General features: G+C 43.9%; 2 protein-coding genes across 2 annotated transcripts in view; one reads left to right on the top strand and one right to left on the bottom strand.

The window, feature by feature from the left end:
* Window positions 1-24,702, bottom strand: part of ACACA (acetyl-CoA carboxylase alpha) — a gene marked incomplete at both ends in the record, with an annotated part of 253,999 nt that overhangs the window by 212,657 nt on the left and 16,640 nt on the right. The window lies entirely within an intron of this gene.
* Window positions 8,718-22,655, top strand: LOC311172710 (uncharacterized protein C17orf78; the record flags this gene model as incomplete). The annotated part of the gene is made up of 8 exons (XM_084236245.1): window positions 8,718-8,775; window positions 10,600-10,698; window positions 11,167-11,415; window positions 17,433-17,603; window positions 18,788-18,906; window positions 19,959-20,115; window positions 21,183-21,241; window positions 22,578-22,655. 8 exons carry the CDS (start codon window positions 8,718-8,720, stop codon window positions 22,653-22,655), a joined length of 990 nt encoding a protein of 329 aa, XP_084092371.1.

The raw sequence follows: 24,702 nt of genomic DNA, 5'->3' as shown, positions 1-24,702 counted from the left end.
CCCCTGGTGGCACAGTGGTTGAGCGCTGGGCTGCAAGGCTGCCTGCAGCCTCTGCAGCACCAGTTCAATCCCCGGCCACTGGCTAGGGTCCCACATGGCACGCAGACCTCTCCTGCCGCCCGCTGCTCCCCTCAGCAGTGTACTTCGGTCCTTCTGCCTGCTCTGCTCCCTGCTCTGGCTCTGGTGAATTCTCTCAGCCTCCCGCGCTTCTGACTGTACCCAGTGCTTGTATAAATAAATAAATAAATCTTTAAAAAAAATGAATAAACCCAGAATTGCATAAATAATATGTGCATCGGGCCTCCCCGGTGGCGCAGCGGTTGAGCGCTGGGTTGCGAAGCTGCCCGCAGCCTCTGTGGCGCCGGTTCGATCCCCCCGGTTGCTCCCCGGCCACCGGAGGAGGGTCCCACATGGCGCGCAGACCTCTCCTGCCGCCCGCTGCTCCCCTCAGCAGTGTCCTTCGGTCCTTCTGCCTGCTCTGCTCCCTGCTCTGGCTCTGGTGTGTTCTCTCACCCTCCCGCGCTTCTGACTGTACCCAGTGCATGTATAAACAAAACAAACAAACAAATAAAGAAAGAAAGAAAGAAAACATGCCTCTATAAAAAAAAAAAATCATAAAAAAATAAATAAATAAAAATAAATAAATAAATAATATGTGCATCACTGTGCAGGCCATTTTGGCATTTTATTATGAATTCTACTTTGATTTAGGACAGTGTTTCTCAAAGTTATGTTACATTGACCAATGAAACAGAACCTCTCATTAGGTACTTGTTAAAAATATAGATTCCCAATCCCATTACAGACTTTTCTTTTAGTAATCCTGGTAATCATTCACCCTGAAGTTTAAGAACAATAGCTTAGGATTTACTGGTATTTTTCTCTTTGTTGCCAGTATCTGTTAAATAGAATGCCTCTTATACCTGCACTTCCAGAATAGGACAGGTCAGGCCTGCCATGAATCAAGGGAGATAAGAAAATGCCTTAATAAAAAAATGGAACCATAAAATCACCCCCTCACTTCCACCCCCGTCCTGATGGTTTTGGCCATGGTTCCAAATTCCTTAAGTAGGAAAGTCAGTGCTCAACCCTTAGACAGAAGATAGAGGAAACACTGAGATGTTATTTCCCACTGGCCCCGATACCTACCATCTACTCTAATTTGGCTTCTAGCCCTTGCTGTGTTTATTACTACGTTAGCTCATGCTGGCAGACTTGTTCTTCCTCTCTTCCTCCCCCCAATTATCTGAATCTTTCTAGTCCTTAAAAGTTCCATTTTATCTAAGATCTCTTACTTCTCCAGTTTCTTCTGATCCATGTCTCTTCTGAATTCTGTAGCAATTTGGTCACCAGCACCTGGTTCAACATTAATTCAGCTATAACTTTTTGTGTTTGTCAGTTTTAGCTCTCGAGCTAAATTTTGCTAAAGCAGAAAGCATTTGAAGCAGAAAACATGTCTTATAGTTTCATATTTCCCTCTGTAATCTCCTACAATAGGGTGAGGTATAGCTATTAGTAAGTGTTTCAATGATTGAAATCAAGATTAGCTCTGTACCTGAGAGACCACTCTGCTCCTGATATCTGCTTGTCTCTTCAAGCTGCCTTCCGGAGGCAAGGGCTCCAGTATCCTAGCTGCTTACAGACAGACAGACTTCATCAAGAATTCTGGAATTAGCCAGAATTGGATCCAACAATGAGATAAGAGAAAAAGAAGACACAAAGGCCTTCTCTGAACACTATGGTCCTCTGCTGTAGTCAACCATTCTGGTTTGTCCAGAGTTAACCACTATAGGGAACTTCTCAACATAAGGTCAGAAACGTCCTCCAGGAGGCCACTTTATAAGTCTGGTCCTGATGATGAAAGGGAGGATTGCACAATGAAGGGATGGCGTTACCACCGTGGAGACTCACCACGATGTTTTCACATGGACATGTGGGTTTTCACATGGCATTTCAGCTCTCCCTCCCTCCTTATTACTCAATCCTAAACACCTCCAGCCTCTAGCTAAACTATCTATATTTGGCAGCTGATCAGATTCCTCTTCCAAGCCACCTCTAATATCTTTTTTTTTTTTAAGATTTATTTATTTATTTATACAAGCACTGGGCACATTCAGAAGCGCCGGAGGGTGAGAGAATTCACCAGAGCCAGAGCAGGGAACAGAACAGGCAGACTGACGAAATATACTGCTGAGGGGAGCAGCGGGTATGGCAGGAGAGGTCTGCCTGCCGTGTGGGACCCTCGCCAGTGGCCGGGGATCGAACCAGCGCTGCAGAGGCTGTGGGCAGCCTGGCAGGCCAGGGCGCAACTGCTGCACCACCAGGGGCGGCCCTCTAATATCTTTTTTTTTTAAATCTCTAAGTCCTATACATCTCACAACTAAATAACCCAGAGAAAATTTTATTTTTTTTTAAAGATTTATTTTTATTTATTTATTCACACAAGAATAGGGGTGTAGGCCAGAGGTGTGGGGGGAGTTGTGAGAGGATTCACCAGAGACAGAGTGGGGAGCAGAACAGGCAGATCTACTGAAATATACTGCTGAGGGGAGCAGTGGTGAGATGGGAGAAGTCTGCTGTGCCATGTGTGGTTTAGCTCCCACCAGGGATCAATCTCATGCTTGATAGCACTGAGACTTTAACCCCTGCGCCACCAGGGAAGCCCCATAAAGAAAGTTGTAAAGGGTCCTTTTATCTAAAGATGGGAAAATAAACAAGATCATCACTTGTTTAGGTCTTGTCCAGTCCTGGGATTCTGACATTTTATATGGATCAGCTCTACAAAGGCCCCATCTCTGGCCTCATTCTCCTGTAGACAAGTCCTGGTGAGTCGCACCCTGCTCCTGTCCTCACTGTGTTGCCAGACTTCCCTGGTGTCTCCATTACTCCTATATTAGACTCAGATTTTCCCACTACATGATTAGATCACTACTTGTCTACCCTAAATAAATACCCTCGCTCACCACTGTTATTATTATACATAATAAAACACAAACTATAGTAAAACACAATCAGTAGTAAAATACAATATTAACAACTCTCATAGTCTTTACTTTGAAAGAAAACAGCCACCAGGCCTTCCCTGGTGGTACAAGGGGTTAAGATGCAACCTATGAAGCTATCCGCAGCCACTGCAGCACGAGTTTGATCCCCGGCCAGGGAGCTACCCACATGGCACAGCAGACCTCTCCTGACTCGCCTGCTGCTCCCCTCAGCAGTATATTTCAGTCATTCTGCCTCTTCTGCTCCCCACTCTGTCTCTGGTGGATCCTCTCACCCCCTGCACCTCTGGACTGTACCCCAGTTCTTGTATGCATAAATAAATAAATCTTTTTAAAAAAAGAAAAGAAAGAAACAGCCACTACTCAACTTCCTTTTATCCCTCTCATTCCTTCCGTCTTCAAGTTTTTCCTTATATCCCTTTAACCAGAAGGTTTCACAACATCCCTGACAATTCACAACGTTTCACAACATCCCAGAAGGTAGAAAGCTATCTCCCCAAAAAGTTTTGTTTAATCAGTGAAACTGCTGTGCTGATGTGCCCAATTTTCATAGTGAAAATGAAAAGGGAGGGTGAAGAATAAAGAAAACCAATAATGAATGAAAATAGAATGTAGGTGAAATCAATGAATGAGGTGGTTCTAATCAACTGACCGAGAGTAGTTGTAGGGGTCAACACAGATAAGCAGAACTGATGCTTACTGTTGGCAATCTAAGCCAAAGAGATCGCAGGGACTTTGCCTTCTCCTTGCTCTGTGTTATAAAAAGCTTCAACTCTTTAATCAGATAGACCAGTAGGTCTTTAAATCCTACCTGTCACTAATTAGCTCTGTGACCTTAACAAATGACCCATTTCTGACCCTCTAAAAAACTCAGTATACTTACCTCTGAGGTTGTGTTTGGGATTAAATATTATAACAAAAATGTAACGTTTCTAACAGAGCTTGGACATGGTAAGCACCAAAGCACAGAAAATACTTCTCCTTTTTTCTCAGTGGCTCCTCCATTTCTTACTAGAGCTCAGTACAAAAACAAACTGTTTTATGAATGACCGCTTAGTTCAAGAATGATTATGTTATTCAACACCTACCCATACCAGTCAATATTCCCAGAGTGATCCCAGATCTAGGGATAATCCGAATCCTTTACCTTTACTTGGAGGCAGTGAATAAACAGAAGTGACTGTCGCCCAAGTTTCTCAGAACTAACAAAAAAACTGGCACTATGAGGGTTTGCCTGGCCTTGTTCAGTCATGTGGTTGTGCCACACTGAAAAGGCTCTTTGGCCCCTTTGGTGAGAATGTGAGACAGTAGGAACCTTCATATACTACAGATGGGGACAACCTCTTAGAAAACAGTTTGACATTAATTACTAAAGCTGAACATACCCTATATATGTTATAACCCAGCTTCCATTTCTAGCTTTGGATTCTGGAGAAACTTTCAAATGTGTTCCAGAAACATTGTATATGATGATGGGAAAAAAAGGAAAAAAAACTGGAAACACTAACAGCTCTCAGCATTAGAATGAAAAAGTAGTAGTAGACTCATAAATGGAATATTATACAAAAACGAGAATGAACAAGCCACTGCTACACAAAATAATATGGATGAATTTTACAAACATAATGTTAAACAAACAACAAAAATCCAGATACAAAAAAGTAAGTTTCCTGTTACATAAGATTCAAAAATAAAAACTCATTTGTGGTGGTAAAAACCTGAATAATGGTTACTTCTTGTGGTAGGTAGTGACTGGAAGAGGAGCTGCAGAGAGGTGAGTATGCTTTGTATTATCCATAATAAAATGTTTACTTTAAAATACATAGAGTATGATTCCATTTATGTAAATTCAATGGCAGGCAAAATTTCAAATTTTTAGTGACACATATGCAGGTAGTTCACTATTTTTATTTTTATTTATTTATTTTTTTTATAGCGGCATGCTTTATTTATTTATTTATTTGTTTGTTTTGTTTATACATGCACTGGATACAGTCAGAAGGCGGGAGGGTGAGAGAATTCACCAGAGCCAGAGCGGGGAGCAGAGCAGGCAGAAGGACCGAAGTACACTGCTGAGGGGAGCAGCGGGCGGCAGGAGAGGTCTGCGCGCCATGTGGGACCCTCCTCCGGTGGCCGGGGAGCAGCCAGGGATCGAACCGGCGCCACAGAGGCGGCGGGCAGCTTCGCAACCCAGCGCTCAACCGCTGCGCCACCAGGGAGGCCCAGTTCACTATTTTTAAAAGGCATGGGAAGGGGCTCCCCGGTGGTGCAGCAGTTGAGCGCTGCGTTGCAAGGCTGCCCGCAGCCTCTGCAGCTCTGGTTCGATCCCCGGCTGCTCCCCGGCCACCAGAGGAGGGTCCCACATGGCGCGCAGACCTCTCCTGCCGCCCGCTGCTCCCCTCAGCAGTGTGCTTCGGTCCTTCTGCCTGCTCTGCTCCCCGCTCTGGCTCTGGTGAATTCTCTCGCCCTCCCGTGCTTCTGACTGTACCCAGTGCTTGTATAAATAAATAAATAAATCTTTAAAAAAAAAAAATAAAAGGCATGGGAAAAGAATGGATGGGGGAGGGAAAGGAGCGATCAGAGGGACAGACATAGAAACAGTTTCTAAACTATTGGTAATGTTCATTTTCTTAATTTGGGAGATGGCTACATGGTGTTCACATAATTATTAAGATTATGAAAAATATGCTCATATTCCACATACACTTCTTTTTTTTTTTTTAATATTTATTTATTTATTTATTTATACAAGCACTGGGTACAGTCAGAAGGGTGGGAGAGTGAGAGAATTCACCAGAGCCAGAGCAGGGAACAGAACAGACAGACTGACGAAACACACTGTTGAGGGGTGCAGTGGGCGGCAGGAGAGGTCTGTGCGTCATGTGGGACCCTCACCTGGTGCCCGGGGATTGAACCGGCGCTGCAGAGGCTGCAGGCAGCTTTGCAAGCCAGCACTCAACCGCTGCGCCACCGGGGAGGCCCTCCACATACACTTCTATATGCATGATATACTCCACAATAAATACTTACAATAAACCAACACAAAATGTCACCCTTAAAAGTAAGAGTAGCAGAGTATGGTATAATAACTTTTTAAAAAGATTTATTTATTTATGCATACAAGAACTGGGGTGTAAGCCTGAGGTGTGGAGGGTGAGGATTCACCAGAGACAGAGCAGGGAACAGAACAGAGAGATCCACTGAAATACACTGCTGAGGGGAGCAGCAGACAAGAGAGGGGAAGTCTGCTGTGCCATGTGGGTTGCTCTCTGGCCAGCCAGAACTCGTGCTACAGTGGCTGGAAATAGTTTGATAGTGCTGTCTTTAACCACCCTGTGCCACCAGGTAGGCCCGGGTATAATAACTTTAAAGTTGAAAGAAGCCTTCGAAACAATCTTGTCCAACCATGATAAAGGATTATTAGGGCTTTGGAGGTAGGCATGGTGTGATAACAAACATTTGTGGAGGTGTGAATCTATCTCCCTAAAACATATACAGTTTTGTAAAATCAACTTTGCCTCCATAAACATAACATAAAAAGAGCAACCAACAGAAGCCAGAGAAATGGAGTCTTATTCAAATTGATTCAGTTACAGAGTGTCAGCTAGCTTCTTGTCAAGCACTCCTCCCACAGACTCACCCTGATAAATCTATTTGGTCCTAGTTTCCTTCTATTTTCCAGTAGTCTCTGATCAGCAGGCATCATAAAACACAACTATTACATCTATTTTTCCTCCTAAATTTGAAATTTTTATTGTGGGAAAAGGAGACCAGGAGAGATAGCCTCTTCTCTACAAATATCCCAGACACTTACAAAACTAATCCAGGGCCTCCCTGGTGGCGCAAGGGGTTAAGTCGCAGAACTATGAAGCTCTCCGCAGCCACTGTAGCACAAGTTCAATCCCCAGCCAGTGAGATACCCACATGGCGCAGCAGACTGCTGCTCCCTCAGCAGTGTATGTATTTCAGGAGATTTGCCTATTCTTATTCTGTTCCCTACTCTGTCTCTGGTGGATCCTCCCATCGCCCCCCACACTGCTCCTTTGGCCGAACACCCCAGTTCTTATACGCATAAATAAATAAATCTTAAAAAAAAAAAAAGAAAACCAATCCAAACATCTATTTCTCTACTGCGAGATCTTTTGCTTTGTTGAAACAGATCTCATGTGTCTCTGTACCCCACAATCTAGCTGCCCCAACATGCAGGCTGACTTTTTAGGCCTCGGAGGAATAAAGGAAAAGGGAAGGGTCTGAGGGTTGATAAAAGAAAATTCTTTCCCTTAATCTTTGTCCAAGCACAAGGTCCCTCTTGGGAAGAGTGCGCTCTTCTGCCACCTTGTGACAAAGAATGAGAAGAACAAGCCCTCAGATCCGGGCCTGCCCCTGCCCCAAGGTGGCAGCACTGTCACATATGGCATCTAGGAATTAATCTATAAAGAACTTCCAATCAATTGATGGGGAGGGGGGAGAATGCCTGATAGCATACAGGAACAAAGGATCACATAATCATATTAAGAAAACCATAAACCAAACCCCCAGAGGACACGCAGTCCCTTTATTCTGCCCACCCACCTGTCCTGCTGAGAGAATCCAGCTGCCGCAGGAGAAAGGAAGGCAATGGTGTGGCACCGGACCAATGAAGGTTTGAGACATCCATGTTCCCTCCACTCCATTGCCTCATTTCGCTGCCTCATTTTCCTTCTATAGCAAAATATCTTGAAAATGTATCTATACTTTTGTCACCTCCAATTCCCTCTCAAGCCTCTGTTACTTCTGCTACTCATCTGGACCTGCTCTTTTAAAATTGTTGAATCCAGTGGACATTCTGTGCTTATTATATACAAGAAAGGGTAAAGGGAGTGTGAGTAAACTGGGATAAAGGGGACAATTTTATGATAAAACATAGAATTAAAACATACACACACACACACACACACACACACACACACACATACTCTTTATTAAAAGTATTATCTGTCCAGGAAAACCTTCCCAAACTGCAGAAAGCATCACTCATCTGGTGTATTTAGCTCTTCTTCACGACCTCTCAGCCTAATAGTTCTGGGAATGTCTACCTATACACAGGAATATGAAAATGTGCAAAACAAGATGTGTCTATCTATGCTAATGTGAGCTTATGCATATGACTGTAAATGGATTCTAGAGACCATTTGGTTTGAACACTCCATTTACAAAAGAGAAAATTAAGATCCAGAGAATTTAGGCAATTTTCTAAGTGTTATAGCTAATAAGAGGGTCTGTACAAGATGCCGATTCTATTGATTCCTAGTCCGTATCTTTCTTCAGTGCAACTTACTGACTCAGTCTCTTCATGCTGGTGGATAAATCCATATGCCTGCATCAATGAGCATACGTGCTCATGTCCACGTGTCTTAAGTATTTATGAAGTATATCACTGGATATGTATGCCCTTTCTTCTGGGGAAACCTTTAGGTAATTACAGTCCTGATGTCGGCACCAGCAGTGAAGGCAGAAGACAATGAGTCAATTATTAACGAGTAGACTTGGTCCTCTCTCCAATCAGTTCTATTCCTGGGTCTTCAGGAAACAGGGCAAAATAATTACAGTAGAACCAGATTCTCCTAAGGTCCAACTTAGTTCCAAGGCAGTGAAAGCAGCTGAAGACGAGCCTGAAAAGGGCCTTGACAGACTAGCAGCATACAGACTCTGCAAGGAGCATGGGCTCAAGCTAACATGGATACAATTTTGGTTTTCAGCCTAATCATTGCAACTTACAATACCAATAATAAAGGTAAGTACTTCTTGGGGCATCTCTGGTGGCCTAGGGGTTAAGTCTACCACTGTGAAGACCCTCTGCGATAGCCTGAATATGATCCCCAGCCAGGGAGATGACCCTCATGTGGCACAGCTGACCTCTCCTGTCTTGCCTGCTGCTCCTCTCAGCAATGTATTTCAGTAGATCTGCCTCTTCTGCTCGCCACTCTGTCTCTGGTGAATGGTCTCATCCCCAGCACCTCTGGCCCGCACCCAGTTCTATGCAGAAATAAATAAATAAAATCTTTTTAAAAATAAAGGTAAGTACTTCTCTAGCCTAATATCCTGGAAAATCTGAAGAGCGCCTAGAAAGTGTTTGGCGGTCTATTCACCAGACAGCAACATAACCAATAGACAGTATGTGATGCTTTTCAGTCATCTCACGTATCCTGTTGCCTTTAATCAGGAAGCTTATTCAATTCAGAGTTAAAACTGCTTCATGCAGAGAAGTCTTCAGAAAAGGTGCTGCATTCTTTTATCTTATTCATGTAACTAATCCTAAAAGTCTTTCACTAGCAGATGGCTCTCTCTACTGGATGGTGCTGTTGCACTGTCAGTATTGTCAACACCAAAGGCTTTCAGTTCATAACCCTTCCGAAGACGCTGTCTTCCTTTTTAATAGTTGTAGATTCAAATAGACAGGGACACTCTTTTGTGGGGGGAGCTGAGGGAAAGGGTAGGGTGCCATGGGGGTGGATTCACACCATTACCATCTTTGGTAAAGTCATATTTGTTTAAAACATGATTTTTTCAAAGTGTCTTAAACTTTTTTTTAAAGATTTATTTATTTATGCACACATGAGCTGGGGTACAGGCCAGAGGTGCCAGGGGTGAGAGGATTCACCAGAGACAGAGTGGGGAACAAACAGGCAGACTGACTGAAATACACTGCTGAGGGGAGCAGCGGGCGAGACAGGAGAGGTCTGTTGCGCCATGTGGGTTGCTCCCTGGACGGCCGGGGATCGAACTCGTGTTGCAGAGGCTGCGTATTGCTTCATGGTGCGGTGCTTAATCCCTTGTGCCACCAGGGCGGCCCTGTCCTAAACTTTTTAATATCTAAAATTAGAGGTAAGGCCAAAAAGACAAGGTTGTTAAGTAAAAAACTTAACAGATGAAGAAAACTCTCCTGTGAGTTATGTCCCAGAAAACATAAATATGACCTATGTTTCCACTGAAATCTACAGCGACAACACAAGGTTCCAATTAATAGAATTTCAAAAATTTTCATACAAGTACGTGGGTAGAACGGGAAGGAAAAGATATGATAAGCAGTGTTTGAAGGAATGAGTTGGTTAGCCTTTCATTAATTAAGTTAATGTGACTTAAATTAAGTTTTTTTATACTAGGCTAACTCCTACATCTATGTATTTTAAAGTCTTCTGGGAAGTGTTTGATCTTCCCAATGGCAAGGTTTTTTTTTTAAAGATTTATTTATTTATGCATACAAGAGCTGGGGTATAGGCCAGATGCAGGGGATGAGAGGCCAGAGACAGAGTGGGGAACAGAACAGGCAGATTGACCGAAGCACAATGCTGAGGGGAGCAGCAGGTGAGTTAGGAGAGTCAGGAGAGGTCTGGTGTGCCATGTGGGTATCTCCCTGGCCAGCCTGGGATCGAACTTGTGCTGCAGAGGCTGCAACCAGCTCCATAGGTTGCCGCTTAACCCCTTGTGCCACCAGGAAAGCCCCACAATGGCAAGATTATGAGAAGGAACTGTGTTCCTTTGAATCTCCATGTCTGGTGATCAGAATTCTAAAGAGCTAATACCCAGTAAATCCGACCTTTTTTTCCTACCTCCCCCCACCCTCCAGAACTCAGAAATAGCAGCAGCTGCTACGTGGAACTATTACCTGGACTCTCCCCAAAGGATGTGAAAAGCACCAGGAATGTGCTAATACAAGGTATGCCATTCCAGAAAATTTTTACCTTTGAAAGATACCTATCTTTTCCTAGCCTACAACTCAAATATGCTATTTTAAACATGTATCTCTCTCCAAGAGTCTCTCTAGAAACCAATTTTTGAATAAACTGCTATTACTTAAGGCATGGCTATAAAAGCCAAGCATACAGGGATGAAGAAAGAGACAAAGGGCATACCCAACTGTCTCTGCACATATAAAACAATCTGTCAGCATTTCTTAGGCTGAATTTACTGCAGTTACCGATCTTCATGGCACCCACGGCAGGAAGGAGGAAAGGCAGGGTTTGTATGTTGAGTACCATAAACACATGCTGAGGAAGAAGTGGACTAAAAAGAGAAGAAAGTGCAGCGGTGGGTTTAACGGGGGTCGTGAATGGAAGTGGTTTAGTGGGGCACCATTCAGATTAAGAGCCAGCTTCATTTTTCTGTCTGGCTTTTCTCCTTTCAGAAGTTCAGGCAGAAGCCAAAAAGTCTACATTCATCCAAAACTGGACAGTGGCTCCCCTGCAGTGCCTTGGTTCTGGGAGCAAAGTGAAAGTCAACCTTGTCTATTCGGAGAAAAGGCCAAAGGTCAAGCCTACCCTGCAGAACCTAAGAATCATTGCTGTTCCCCACAGAAACAGCACCAACTCCTCAAGCTGTCACCTCACCCCCACATTCGCCACCTTGTGGACAGGATCCCTTCTAAAAGGCAAAGGTGAGATTGGTAAATGAGATGGAGGTAAGCACTAGTGTCTAGTCGACGTTCAGAAAAGCATGTAGAACTCAGGGGCAGCTATAGTCTCTAGGAAATAGATGGCTCTAGGATAAACCATATCCTCTCTGAGACTCAGTTCTCAAATCTCTGTGGGTCTGTCTAGCCCTGACATGCTGTGATTTTCACCTGATCTCCAGTTTTAATGGGTCTTCTTTTGAAAAGAATTATTTGGATCTTTTTTACCTCAAACACACAGAGCAAAATATTCAAATAGCACAAATTTTCAGTGAAAAGCCAGCCTCTCAACTCTCCAGTTCTCTACCCCTGAAGAAACCATTATTATCAACGTATTGAATTTCCTTACAGAGATACTGTAAACATGTATGGATGCATTTATTTTAAAAACAAACAGTGGTATACAAACCTACTCTCTACTACCTTGCTTTTTCCCCACATAACAATGCTTCTTTTTTTTAAATATATTTTACATCATTCTTCCTTTTTGTACAATGCACGCTTTCTCTTTTCAGGTGTAGTCCCTGCAAAATTCCCATCACCAATTCACCTGTGCACCAAAACCATAGTCCCTTGTGTAAGAACACATTTCCTCCCCTGTTTTGATCCCTCCCCCACCCCTACAGAGTGTCTATGATTAATAGTTGCCTGTTACTTTTGGTTTTTGATTCATTATAATTATTTTTTTCCTGGTCCCTTATTTGGTTCCCCTACATTCCTCCAATGAGGAAACCATCCAGTATTTTTCTTTTTCCTTCTGGCTTATTCCACTGAGCATAATCCCTTCCAGCTCCATCCACGTTGCTGTGAATGGCATGAGTTTATCTTTCTTGATTGCTGAATAGCGTTCCTTTGTGTAAATATACCACATCTTCTTGATCCAGTCATCTATTTGCGGGCATTTGGGTTGTTTCCATATCCTCCCTATTGTAAATAGTGCTGCAATGAACATAGGGGTGCAGGTATCCTTTTGAATTAACCATATCACAATGTTTCTTAGCAGTTGTTCTATGTGGATATGTATAAATTTATCTCATTTCTTTCTAACAGTTGTATAGTATTCCATTGCATGGCTGAACTGTACTTTTTAAAAATTAATTAATTAATTAATTAATTATTTGTTTGTTTTGTTTATACATGCACTGGGTACAGTCAGAAGCGTGGGAGGGTGAGAGAATTCACCAGAGCCAGAGCGGGGAGCAGAGCAGGCAGAAGGACCGAAGTACACTGCTGAGGGGAGCAGCGGGCGAGTCAGGAGAGGTCTGCGCGCCATGTGGGACCCTCCTCTGGTGGCCAGGGAGCAGCCGGGGATCGAGCCGGCGCCTCAGAGGCCGCAGGCAGCTTCGCAACCCAGTGTTCAACCGCTGCGCCACCGGGGAGGCCCATGGCTGAACTGTACTTTACTCCACCACTACCCTACTGATGGATATTTTGGTTGTTTCCAACCTTTTGCACATAGAAATAGTGCTGCAAGCAAAAACCTTAAACATTCTTCTTTTTGCACCTACAATTTATCAACAGAATAAATTCTAAAGATGCAGGACTGCTACATCAAAAGTTTGATAGATATTGCTTATTACTCTCCATAGTGGTTGTTCCATTTTGCACTCCCACCCACACAGTGAGAATGCTGTTCTCCTACAGCTGGTGGCCAGTGGCTCTTGACTCAGCCTTAACTCTCTGTGCCTCTGCCCTCCCATGCTTCTCCAACCCATTTTTTTCTGTGAAGTAATCTGTGATCAGTAAATTAGTATTAGCAGGGCCTCCCCGGTGGCGCAGCGGTTGAGGGCTGGGTTGCGAAGCTGCCCGCCGCCTCTGCAGCGCCGGTTCGATCCCCGGCTGCTCCCCGGCCACCAGAGGAGGGTCCCACATGGCGCGCAGACCTCTCCTGCCGCCCGCTGCTCCCCTCAGCAGTGTACTTCGGTCCTTCTGCCTGCTCTGCTCCCCGCTCTGGCTCTGGTGAATTCTCTCACCCTCCCGCACTTCTGACTATACCCAGTGCTTGTATAAATAAATAAATAAATAAATAAATAAAATCTTAAAAAAAAAAAAAAATTAGTATTAGCAGTTCCCCGTTCCAAACAGGCTATCACCTAGATGCTACTGCAGCATTGCTGGAAAAATAAAACTGGACACTTTGGGGTTCATAAACAGAATGGGAAAAAAACTTTAAAAACTACATTATGTTTGGAGGACTAGAGCTTGGGAGATAAGTAGTAGGTTCTGGGAGGTGGCTCAGGTAGAGTAATTTGTATACCCTCACAGGATATGAATGTTTTCACTCCCTTTATTATACTTTCTCAAATTCACATGGTGATAATTTATGAGGGGCAAAAAAGCTATTAGAAACGTAGATGCCTCTGGGCCTCCCTGGTGGTGCAAGGGGTTAAGCACTATGAAGCAATCCGCAGCCTCTGCAGCATGAGTTGGATCCCCAGCTGACCAGGGAGCAACCCACATGGCAAAGCAGACCTCTCCTATCTCACCCGCTGCTCCCTTTAGCAGTGTATTTCAGTCAGTCTGCCTGTTCTGCTCCCCACTCTGTCTCTGGTGAATCCTCTCACCCCCTGCATCTCTGGCCTGTACCCCAGCTCTTGTATGCATAAATAAATCAATCTTAAAAAAAAGAGGGCCTCCCCAGTGGCACAGCAGGTTGAGTGCCATGCTGTGAAGCTGTCCGCAGCCTCTACATTGCGGGTTCAATTCCTGGCCAGCCAGCGAGATTCCCACGTCGGGCCCGCTGCTCCCCTCAGCCGTGCTTTCAGTCTCTCTGCCTGTTCTGCTCCCCACTCTGTCACTGGTGAATCCTCTCACCCTCCCGCACCTCTGGCCTATACCCCAGCTATTGTATAAATAAAAAATAAATCTTTAAAACAAACAAACAAAAAAAAGAAACTTAGATGCCTCTGACAGGGTTTGGGAGCTTTTAGTCACCCTATATTAATGTAAATTAAGTCATTCAGATTGTTTTTCTTCAAGCAAGTGACACCCCCCTTTAATCAATGGCAGTTATGACAGGAACTGATGAACTTAAGCCATTTTGGAGTTTGGCGCATTCTGTGCTGGGAGGATCTACCTTGGAAATAGTCTATGCATTGTACACTCTGGGCAATTAAGGATACCAACTCTTACGAGTCTGGGACAAGGAAAACTGGGAGGATAAAGGCAAGGACAGATGTCAAAGATCAATCTGACCTAATTCTGCCTTGAACTAGTCTATTATTCATGGAGGGAGAAGAATTTCTTCCTCCTTTCCTGCTGTTGGATCCCAAATGCAAAATTTAAGCTAGTACTTATACTACTTAAGCTGCTTGAAGAGATTAGTTTGTGGACCTAGTCATCATTCATAATATATTTCAATTATGAATCCAAACAACCAACTTATGAATGGACTTTTGAAATATCACCCAACTATAAGTTTGAAACTGCCTATTGTGAATTAAACCCACATTGAGTACCAGGATGTAACGGACTCCAAATAGGGGAACACTAAAAATCAGGTCAACAGTCAAATTTACAAGATTAAATTTTACAAGCACTAAAAATCAGGTCAACAGTCAAATTTACAAGATCATATAAGAGATGTCCTCTGAAGGTACCGCACCATGGATGACATCAGTCTGCACAGGAGGATGACTCAGAAACAATCAGTTCTATTTCATGGAGATGTCCCAGAGCGAAGTAGGAGTTTGAAACTATAAGGACGAAATTATATTGCAGCACAGTTGTTCATCAGACTATGTGGGTTGCTATGGAGTGTAGGAAAAATGGAAGCTGGAGACTGTTATGGTTTATAACAGAAAGAAACAATAAAAGTGCAAGTGAGGAAACTATCCTATCTTTGATTTTCTCCCTGACAAAATTCTAACTCTATGCAGCTGATGTTAAACTTTGTGGCCCAAGGTCAAGGAAATTACCCGCTATTATAAATATCCTGAAATATCCCTCACATGGAGAAAGGTGACTCATTAGGCTTTGTCATATGTGACACAGTTCACTCCATCTAGTTCCTACTGCTCAGATGCTACATTAATGAAGAAGCTTTCCAAGTACACATTAAGTTTCACAGTGACCTACTTGTTTAGAACAGGGTGTTTAGAAGAGAAAAATACCCTGTGTACTCCATTTCACAGATATATTTCCCTGTGTCAATATTTTATGTCACAGTAACATATTGATTAGGCTCTCTGGAATTTGATCCGTGTGAACAGATTAGTGTGAATAGATACCTAAGGTCTGGTAACTCCATGTGAAATTGTGGGGTATAGGAGAAATAACATCAAACTAGTGTTTATTCTGATATTACCGCCTTGACAAGTTACTTAATTTCTTCAGTTTCTATAGTCACAAATGAGAGATTTGAAAAGATGATTTCTACACATAAAAAAGTCAAGATTTAGGGCCTCCCTGGCGGTGCAGGGTGAAAGTCTCAGGGCTATCAAGCTATCACCATACACTGTGGCAAGAGTTTGCTATCTGGCCAGGGAGCTAACCCACATGCTGCAGCAGACCTCTCCTGTCCCACTGCTCCCCTCAGCAGTGTACTTTGGTCAATCTGCCTGCTCTGTTCCTCACTCTGTCTCAGGTGAATCCTCTCAACCCCGACACATCTGGCCTGTACCCCAGCTCTTATATGCATAAATAAATAATCTTAAAAAAGAAAAGTCAAAAAGGACTTGAAGATCTTAATTGAATAAGCAATGATAGAAGACCATTAAAAATGGATTAGAAACCACTGTTTGAATTGGATTCCGTCAATTCTGGAGGAAAATGAAGTTGGTGTCAGACCATTGCAGAATCAACTCACATCTCACCACTTCCAGGAGGAACAACATCAGCTCTCACTTGGATTTTTCTTCAATTGCCTCCTAACAGGCCATGCTTCTCCTCTTGTCCCCCTATCGTCTATCTCCAACTCACTAGTCCAGTGATCCTTAAACATCAAAGCCTTACCAGCAATCCTCTGTTTAAAACTTTGCAACAGATTCTCATGTCAATCAGAATAAACACCAACATCCTTAAACTAACCCCCAAGTCCTAAGAGATAGGGGCCCTGTTCTTGCTCGCTCCACCCTGGTCTCACCGCCTCCTTGCTTGTCCTCTGAAACTGACACACTTGACCTCCAGGAGATTCTAGTTGTCCCCTCTGCCCAGGTCTCCACTTCCCCAGGCCTCTGTTGGCTAATACTTTAACCTCCTTCAATTCTTTGCTCTATTCTCACCTCGTGGAAACCAGCCTTGCAGATTGCCCAAGCACAACTTTCCTATCATGCTATTTCCTTACCTTGCTCAACCTTAAATTGTTTTTAGCTACATTTAACCCATCTAACACACCAGAAATTTTAATATACTTAAATTTTAATATACTTTATGCTTCCTCTTGCCCTCCCCTTTTCTCCCCTTTGTTTGTTGCCCTGTTAAAGTGTATCTAACTGATATATGCAAACTATTGAAGGTGTCCTTGGCACATAATACTCATTTTTAATTATTGGCTGAATGAATAAAATTGAGGAATGCATGAAGCTGGGTGGTTTTTCCTTTTTCCAGCTTCCCCTGCACCTCCCAATTCCCTCTCAGAGTAGTTGATTTGGAGTTCACTCAGACTGCACTAGACAAACAGTGCAGTCATTAAGACAAATTATAATAGTGTACACTCCTCCTTGGACTTTGGAATTACCTTTTTTAAAGAAGGAAACTTTCATCCATCCTTATTTTTATTATGGTCTCAACAATGATAGGCTGACAAGATATGGCTTAGTCTTTTACTCTGATCTGGCATTTGTCAAAGGGCCCAGAGGAATTAATCCCTATCTCTTATTAGTATCTCTGTCCTCAATTACTCCTGGGCATGATTTTATGCCCACACCCTAAACCTATGGACAGGTCAACTGGGCCACAAAGTTCAACATCAGCTGGATAGAGTTAGAGTTTTGTCAGGGAGAAAATCAAAGGCAGGATAGTTTCCTCACTTGGCCTTTCATTTTTTCTCTCTTGTTTTGCAGCTTTTTTACCAGGACTCTCCCAATGTAAGGTCTATCCAGTGATGGAGGTTTCACCACAGAAGTTTTTCATCAGCACCACCTCCATAACTCCCAGAAATAAAGCAGAGAAGACTACCAGTATCGATGATTATTATACCAGCACTCCAGTACAAGGCACAGAAATAAATAGGGGTGAGACAAGAACAGAAAGAAAAAGACGCATTTTAGCCCCAACATTAGCCTGGGTCTCTTAAGATTTTCCTAAAGGCTGAAAATTTACAGAGTTTACATTAGAAAATCACTCTATTTCTTATGGGGAAAAAATCTGCTTCTCTTAAAAAAAAAAAAAAGTCCCAGAAATGTTTGTATTTTGACACTATTAAAAATCCTTTACCTCCACTGGGCCTCCCTGGTAGCCTATGGGTTAAGACTCAGTGTTATCACTGCTAAGGCCTGAGTTTGATCCTAGGCCAGGGAGCTGACCCACATGACTCAGCAGATCTCTCCTGTCTCTCCCGCTGCTCCCCTCAGCAGTGTGTTTCAGTAGATCTCCCTGTTCTGCTCCCTACTCTGTCTCTGGTGAATCTTCTCACTCCCTGTACCTCTGGCCTACATTCCAGTTCTTCTATGCAAAAAAGAGAAAGAAATTCTTTACCTCTGTAATGAGTTTACCTTGTAGCCAGATATGGGGACAAAACAAATTATGTGGTAGGTAGGTAAGACCAGCCACTGAAATATTGCCAGATGACATCTAAATACTTGGCTGTCATTACAGGGATGATAACAACCAAGCACGTGCTATTATCAGCGATTTTTAGAAACAGTGCTGGACTGTTTGACCAGGATTCAGATTCTGTAAGCTTCTAGAATGGGTCCTTCCTGAAAAGCAAATAAAAAATTAGTAATAACCAGATGCACAGGAACCATTTGTTAATAATAACTAGATGCTTATCACCCAGAAGCAATGTCATCTCACCTTTGTTATACCTATGCCTTATTCAAGCCAAAAGGATGTGAAAGGTGATTTTCTAATCTCAGATGGTGTCTGTCAGAGCGCAAGGGTGGAGGCCATGAGAAAGGACTACCAGTGAAAGAGGAGTTTAGAGCTCCTTGTTCTTCCACCCTAGGCCCCTCCTGACAACAGTGTCGGAATCTGTTCTACTTGACTATGGTAAATCCCAAATCTCAGAAGAGGTGACTCACTAGAAAGAGGTTGCACAGGAGGCTAGAGCAGAGTCCATACACCCACCCACTCCTGACTCTGAAGTGAAGGTTTAGCTGCTGCTTCTGAGTCAGGCTGGGAGCCCCTGAGTCTTGCAGGCCAGGAACCTTCAAGTCAAATTCTCTTCTCCCTCTTTACTTCTTGCCCTCCTTAGATGAGAACTTAGAGAAGAGGCAGAAGTGGAGCATTGTGGTCAAATTCCTGATTGCTGCCACCCTGCTGCTCAGTGGATTCGCCTTTATGGTGTTTGTCATTTTTGAAGTCCCCTGCCCGGTGAGTGCGCAGATGTGTTGGGTCTTCAGATGATCGATAAAGATCTCCTTTTGCACAGGCAGCTTAGCATTATGAGAAAAGCATAGATTTTGGAGCTTGTAATGTGTTGCTTTGTGGGGCAGCAGCGTTGGGTGTGATGCAGGATGGAGAAAAGACAATTCAAAGTCCAAAGGGAGAGAGAGAGAATGAGAGAGAGAGAGAGAAAGAGAGAGAGAGAGACCAAGAGGGGCTTACACCTCTGGAGATGCAGCACTTATTTTCCGGGCCAGCACATTTATTGGGGATCAGATTTGGGGAAGGTGGGAAAGTACATGGAGGAATGTGTGTGGTGGGGATGTGTATTGGGGATGCATAATAGTCTGGCACAAGCTACCAGGGAGTGAATAGGGGCTATTGTCTGTGGGGCTCCAATGTTGCTGCTGATCAAAAACATCCTATCTCTAGTCCCTGTTTATACTTAACTTCCTGTCAAGGTACTCTAGCTGGTTATGCTAATCTGGCCATAATATCTGCCTACTGTTTTCAGCAGATATCCTCATACCAAGAACTTTGTCCTGGGTAGAGGTCCCCTGTCTGACTCTACATTTTAGCTTGACCAGCAGCAACTCTGGGCGCCAAGACAACAAGTGGGGCTGGGGAATCCACAGTATCACACCAACTTTTAGTATATGTGTTACCAAAGTGCGCACACTTCGGCATCTGGACAGATCTGCCGCTCACACTCATTAACTGAGTGACCTTGGGGAAGTTGTCCCACTTCTCCAATCTCAGCTATCTCATCTCTAAAATGTGAATATGTGTCTCTTGTGATAGCATGAAAGTTAATTAAGATCCCTTATGAAAGGCACCCGGCACGCTGGAGAGGCTTGAGCGAAAGCTGAGTTCCTCTTCTGTTACACTTGGACATTGCAATAGGAAGACAGTCCCACAGGACTGCGGGTTTTCTTTAGAAGGAGAGAGGATTTTCTATAAGTGGACTGACGTGATGTTGGGAAGATAATCAAATGCCTGCCAGACACCTGAAGTTGATACCAGTCACTTTCTTCCTTCAGTGTCAATGTCTGGGAGCCAGAAAACTATGTCAACGCCAGCTGCCATGGAGAAAGCAAAGACAAGGAGATCAGCAGCCAGAGGCTGCTGAGCCCCGGCGTGATGCTCAGCCTGAGAAGGGAAGTGTTCTCTGTGGGGCATGTGCTTGGAGAAAATGGGGTAATAGAGAGGTGCTGGGAGATGGGTTTTGCTTCAGTTAGGAAGCAATGTGGGTGATTCTTTATTGTGTCAGAAAATAAGTACTTGTACTACTGTTTTCTTAACATCAGACAAGCTGTATTATTAGGGTACTCATCGAAAATTCCTATTTCTGGGCCCCAGATATATTGAGTCAGCATGTTGAGAGTGGGGTCCAGGAATCTTATATAAAAAATTTTAAACAAGTTCCCTAAATAGAGGTGAACTTTTTTAAAAAAAGATATTTATTTATGCATACAAGAACTGGGGTACAGTCCAGATGTGTGGGGGGTGAGAGGATTCACCAGAGACAGAGCAGGGAACAGAACAGGCAGATTGACTGAAATACACTGCTGAGGGGAGCAGTGGGCGAGTCAGGAGAGGTCTGCTACGCCATGTGGGTTGCTGCCCGGCTGGCAGGGGGAATCGAACTTGCGCTGCAGTGGCTTCAGAGAGCCTCACAGGTTGCGTCTTTACCCCTTGCACCACCAGGGAGGCCCTAAATAGAGGTAAACTTAATGTGAAATTAATGAAACTTGTAGTTTCAAGACCCATGGGACCTTTGAACATGATTTTGTGTTTTAATTTGCATTCTTTTATTTAAGTCCCCCAAAACTATAGAGCTTCAGCACTGACAACATGTACGGACATACGTAGGTACACATGTACACATATACTCCATCCTGCCTGCAAGTAACTCTGCTCATGATGAAGTTCACTCCTGAACACAGTTTAAAAACCTAAACCCCTTCCCTGGGGTTTCCTGGTAGGATTACAAGGTCACTGTGTCCCTGTGAGACCACAGCACTGGCTCAGCATGGCAAATTTAAATCTAGTTTCCCCACCAGCAGTGTACTTTACCTCTGAATACTAGAAATTGATGGATGCCTTCTCTGCCATGTCTACAAAAGTCATGTAGGCAAAGAGACAAGGTGTCCAATACTTGCAAAATTAAACAAGGTGCAGAATTACAGCATTGAGAAAGGGCTCAAATATTAGTCAGGAGGGCACAGGTGCTGCCACTCCTTAACTCTGTGTCAATTGCACAGTACAGTATGATTCCCCTGCTGGGCATGGCCTCAGAATTGTTCTTATCACCATGTTTCAGGTACCCAGTGGCAACTTATTTGTCATCTCTGGTCTAGGTTAACATTTTCTGTAATCCTGTTTCCACTAATGAGTTCATGCAAGTTAGTATGATTTTATCGTATGGTATCTTTTTAAGTTCTTCCCTTCTATCAAGACTACTATCATTTCTATTGAACACTGGAAGAAATGGGCCTGAAGGGGACTAAAAAGTCTAGCCCAGATTTAGAGGTAACAGTGTAATAGCAACTCTGACTGAATTTCTCCCAGAACATAAGCTATGAAATGACACAGGAACTAGTAAAAATAATAAGAAGAAATTTTATATACTTGACCTCATGTGAGACTCACAAAAACCCTGGGAGGTAGACAAGGCAGGTATCTGTATTTTATCGATACTTAAACTGAGGCTCAGAGAGGTTGTGTGACTTTCCTAAGGTCACAAAGCTATTCAAAACAGAATTAAAATCTAGGTATTTTTTGGCCTCCCTGGTGGCGCAAGGGGTTAAGCACCACACTATGAAGCAATCCGCAGCCTCTGCAGCACAACTTCAATCCTGGCGGCCAGGGAGCTGACCCACATGGCGCAGTAGACCTCTCCTGTCTCGCCCACTGCTCCCCTCAGCAATGTACTTAGGTCAATCTGCCTGTTCTGTTCTCTACTGTCTCTGGTGAATCCTCTCACCGCCCCCCCCCACCCGCCCACTGCATCTCTGGCCTGTACCCCAGCTCTTGTATGCATAAATAAATAAATCTTTGAAAAAAAATCTAGGTTTTTAAATTTCTATACTCTATTGACTTATTCATCTATCCCACAAGATTTCGCTGAAAAGCTTCCTTCTATGTGCCAAGTTCCGTACTTCCAAAAGGCTGTCTAGTTGGGAAGAGAAATCAAAGCCCAGAAAAACTGTATGATGTTCAAAATAGTCAAAGAGCTATACAGCACATACCAAATCAGACAGGCATGGAGTCAAGTGTAGTGAGGGCGGAATGGGATAGAACCAGATCTCTCTACCTTTCGCAAACATAGGGGGATTATTTGGGCCTGACTCTAGGAATGAAGTAGAGTCCAAAGTAGCTGAATACCCAAGCCTTTTCTGTTCAAGGCATGTAGGTCAAGCAAGAGGTGCCTGGGTTCTTTGCTGGTTGGGTATAGGTTTTAACCAGTGGTAGGTTCTCATACATAAGTACACTTTTCTCAGAGTAAGCACAATAACTTTTCCTAGAATTATTGAGTAGCAGGAATCAAATGATACGTACTTGGCATTTATGGGGTTTTGTGCTTAATTCCCTTTTTGCTGGTACGTGGAGAAATCTCCATTTGCATCCTTCTTTATCTTTCATATTTTAATCTCTAGGTTGGACAAGATGCTCCCAACTCATCAAGCCCAAAGGAAGCTGCAGGAATCATTGTTATCTACCAGACATACTTCTGAAAAGTCCTATCTGCCTCACACACTGACCGAAGGACACTACCCTGTCTTCTCTCTGTGTTAACCAACATGGGCAGACTCTTGCCAATGTCACACTCATATCTTCAGCAGGGACATTAATCACACAGTAATGCCAGACCCACGAAGGGGGCTCTTGGACTGAAAGATGGAAGTCACTGCTTAGTATGATTGGGGAGACACTGGAACAACTGAACTGAAAGCAGTGTTTATGTAAGAAAGGAAATGGCAGGAGGGAGAGGACAGGGTATTATCCTACTCCTTTTCCTCAGAATCTGAAACCATTCCATTTCATTTTGGCAAAATGTGCCCACTTCTAAGGAACTGTTTTCTTGGTTCACTAGTAAAACCATATACAAATTATATGCTTCTTTGTTTCACTTCAATTACTGGCCAAAAAAGTGGTTCTCAAGAGGATACTAACAGGGCGAGATACCTGACTCTAAGTCCTGATTTAATATTCAAGCCGAGCTTGAAAGAGATGGAACAGATACAAAGTGTGGAGGATGACAGTTTTCAAAGAAGCCCTAGAGATCTTCTAGGCACCCTAAAGTAGTGCCCATAGCACACATTTGAAAACACAGCCTGGGGCCTCCCTGGTGGCACAGGGGTTAAAGACAGTGCTATCAAGCTATCACCAGGCACCGCAGCACGAGTTCGATTCCCCAGCCAGCCAGGAAGGTGACACACATGGCGCAGCAGACCTCTCCTATCTCATCTGCTGCTCCTCTTAGCAGTGTATTGCAGTAGATCGGCCTGTTCTGCTCCCCACTCTGTCTCTGGTGAATCCTCTCATCCCCCACACCTCTGGCCTACACCCCAGCTCTTTTATGCATAAATAAATCTTAGGGCCTCCCCAGTGGCGCAGCGGTTGAGCGCTGGGTTGCAAAGCTGCCCGCGGCCTCTGCAGCGCCGGTTCGATCCCCGGCTGCTCCCCGGCCACTGGAGGAGGGTCCTGCATGGCGTGCAGACCTCTCCTGCTGCCCGCTGCTCCCCTCAGCAGTGTACTTCGGTCCTTCTGCCTGCTCTGCTCCCCGCACTGGCTCTGGTGAATTCTCTCACCCTCTCGCGCTTCTGACTGTACCCAGTGCTTGTATAAATAAATAAAAATAAATCTTTAAAAAAAAAATCATGATCTTTAAAATAAATAAATAAATAAATCTTTAAAAAAGAAAGAGAGAAAAACAGCCTGTGGAGACAAGGGAAACCTCTGAGCCTCAGTGCCCCTCATCTGTGGAATGGCAATGATCACCTCTTCCTTGCAAGTTCATCATGTCCAAAGAAATAACCAGCATGGTTCAGAGTACAGAGTAGAAATGGAAGCCTCATAAAGATGATGGCAGTCTCAGCTGACCCATCCGCTGAGGGAGAGAATCCCATTGTGATATAATCCAGAAGAAATCCCACAAGTGGCTGGATGACTCAATCTGAGGGATCCAGCTGCCAAGTCAGGAGCCCACTCAAAAAGGCCTACAGAAAGGGGACTGTGGCCCAGAACTGAGGCCTCCTGCCCATAGCCATGCAAGCAAGCAGATCCCGCAGCTTCAGTCAAACCTTCAGATAAAACACATTGGATAACTGCAAGCTCGTGAGAGACCTCTACTCAGAACCACCCTCAAATCCCTGACCCACAGAAACTGTATAAAATAAATGCTAATTGTTGTTTAAAAAAACACAGTGGATGGAGAGGAGAGAATTCTGGGATATTTGGATAAATGAGTATATTATTTGCACCTGGCCAGCGGTTCGCACAACTGCCTCCAGTTTATCCTACCATTTGTGGCTCAGACTGACCATGAAATAAAGGGATGGAGGGAAGCCGGTTCCTCCCCAAGACCATTGGGGAGGATGATAAAATCTTAGCAGCTCTTGGTATAGGACTGATGCCTCCATGCCTCCCCATCCTTCCTGCTTTCTCCAACACAGAATGCCCTTTAAGCCAGAAACAAGAGGCTTCTCAGGCCCCGAAACCTATGGCAAGCTCTACACTCACTAACTCTTCCTCAGAGTATAATTTGGGTCACATTTATAT

The sequence above is a fragment of the Talpa europaea genome, assembly GCF_964194135.1.
Source record: "Talpa europaea genome assembly, chromosome: 7".
Taxonomy (NCBI): domain Eukaryota; kingdom Metazoa; phylum Chordata; class Mammalia; order Eulipotyphla; family Talpidae; genus Talpa; species Talpa europaea.
The sequence above is the reverse complement of the archived record's forward strand: the minus strand, read 5'-3'. Positions and strand labels throughout refer to the sequence as shown.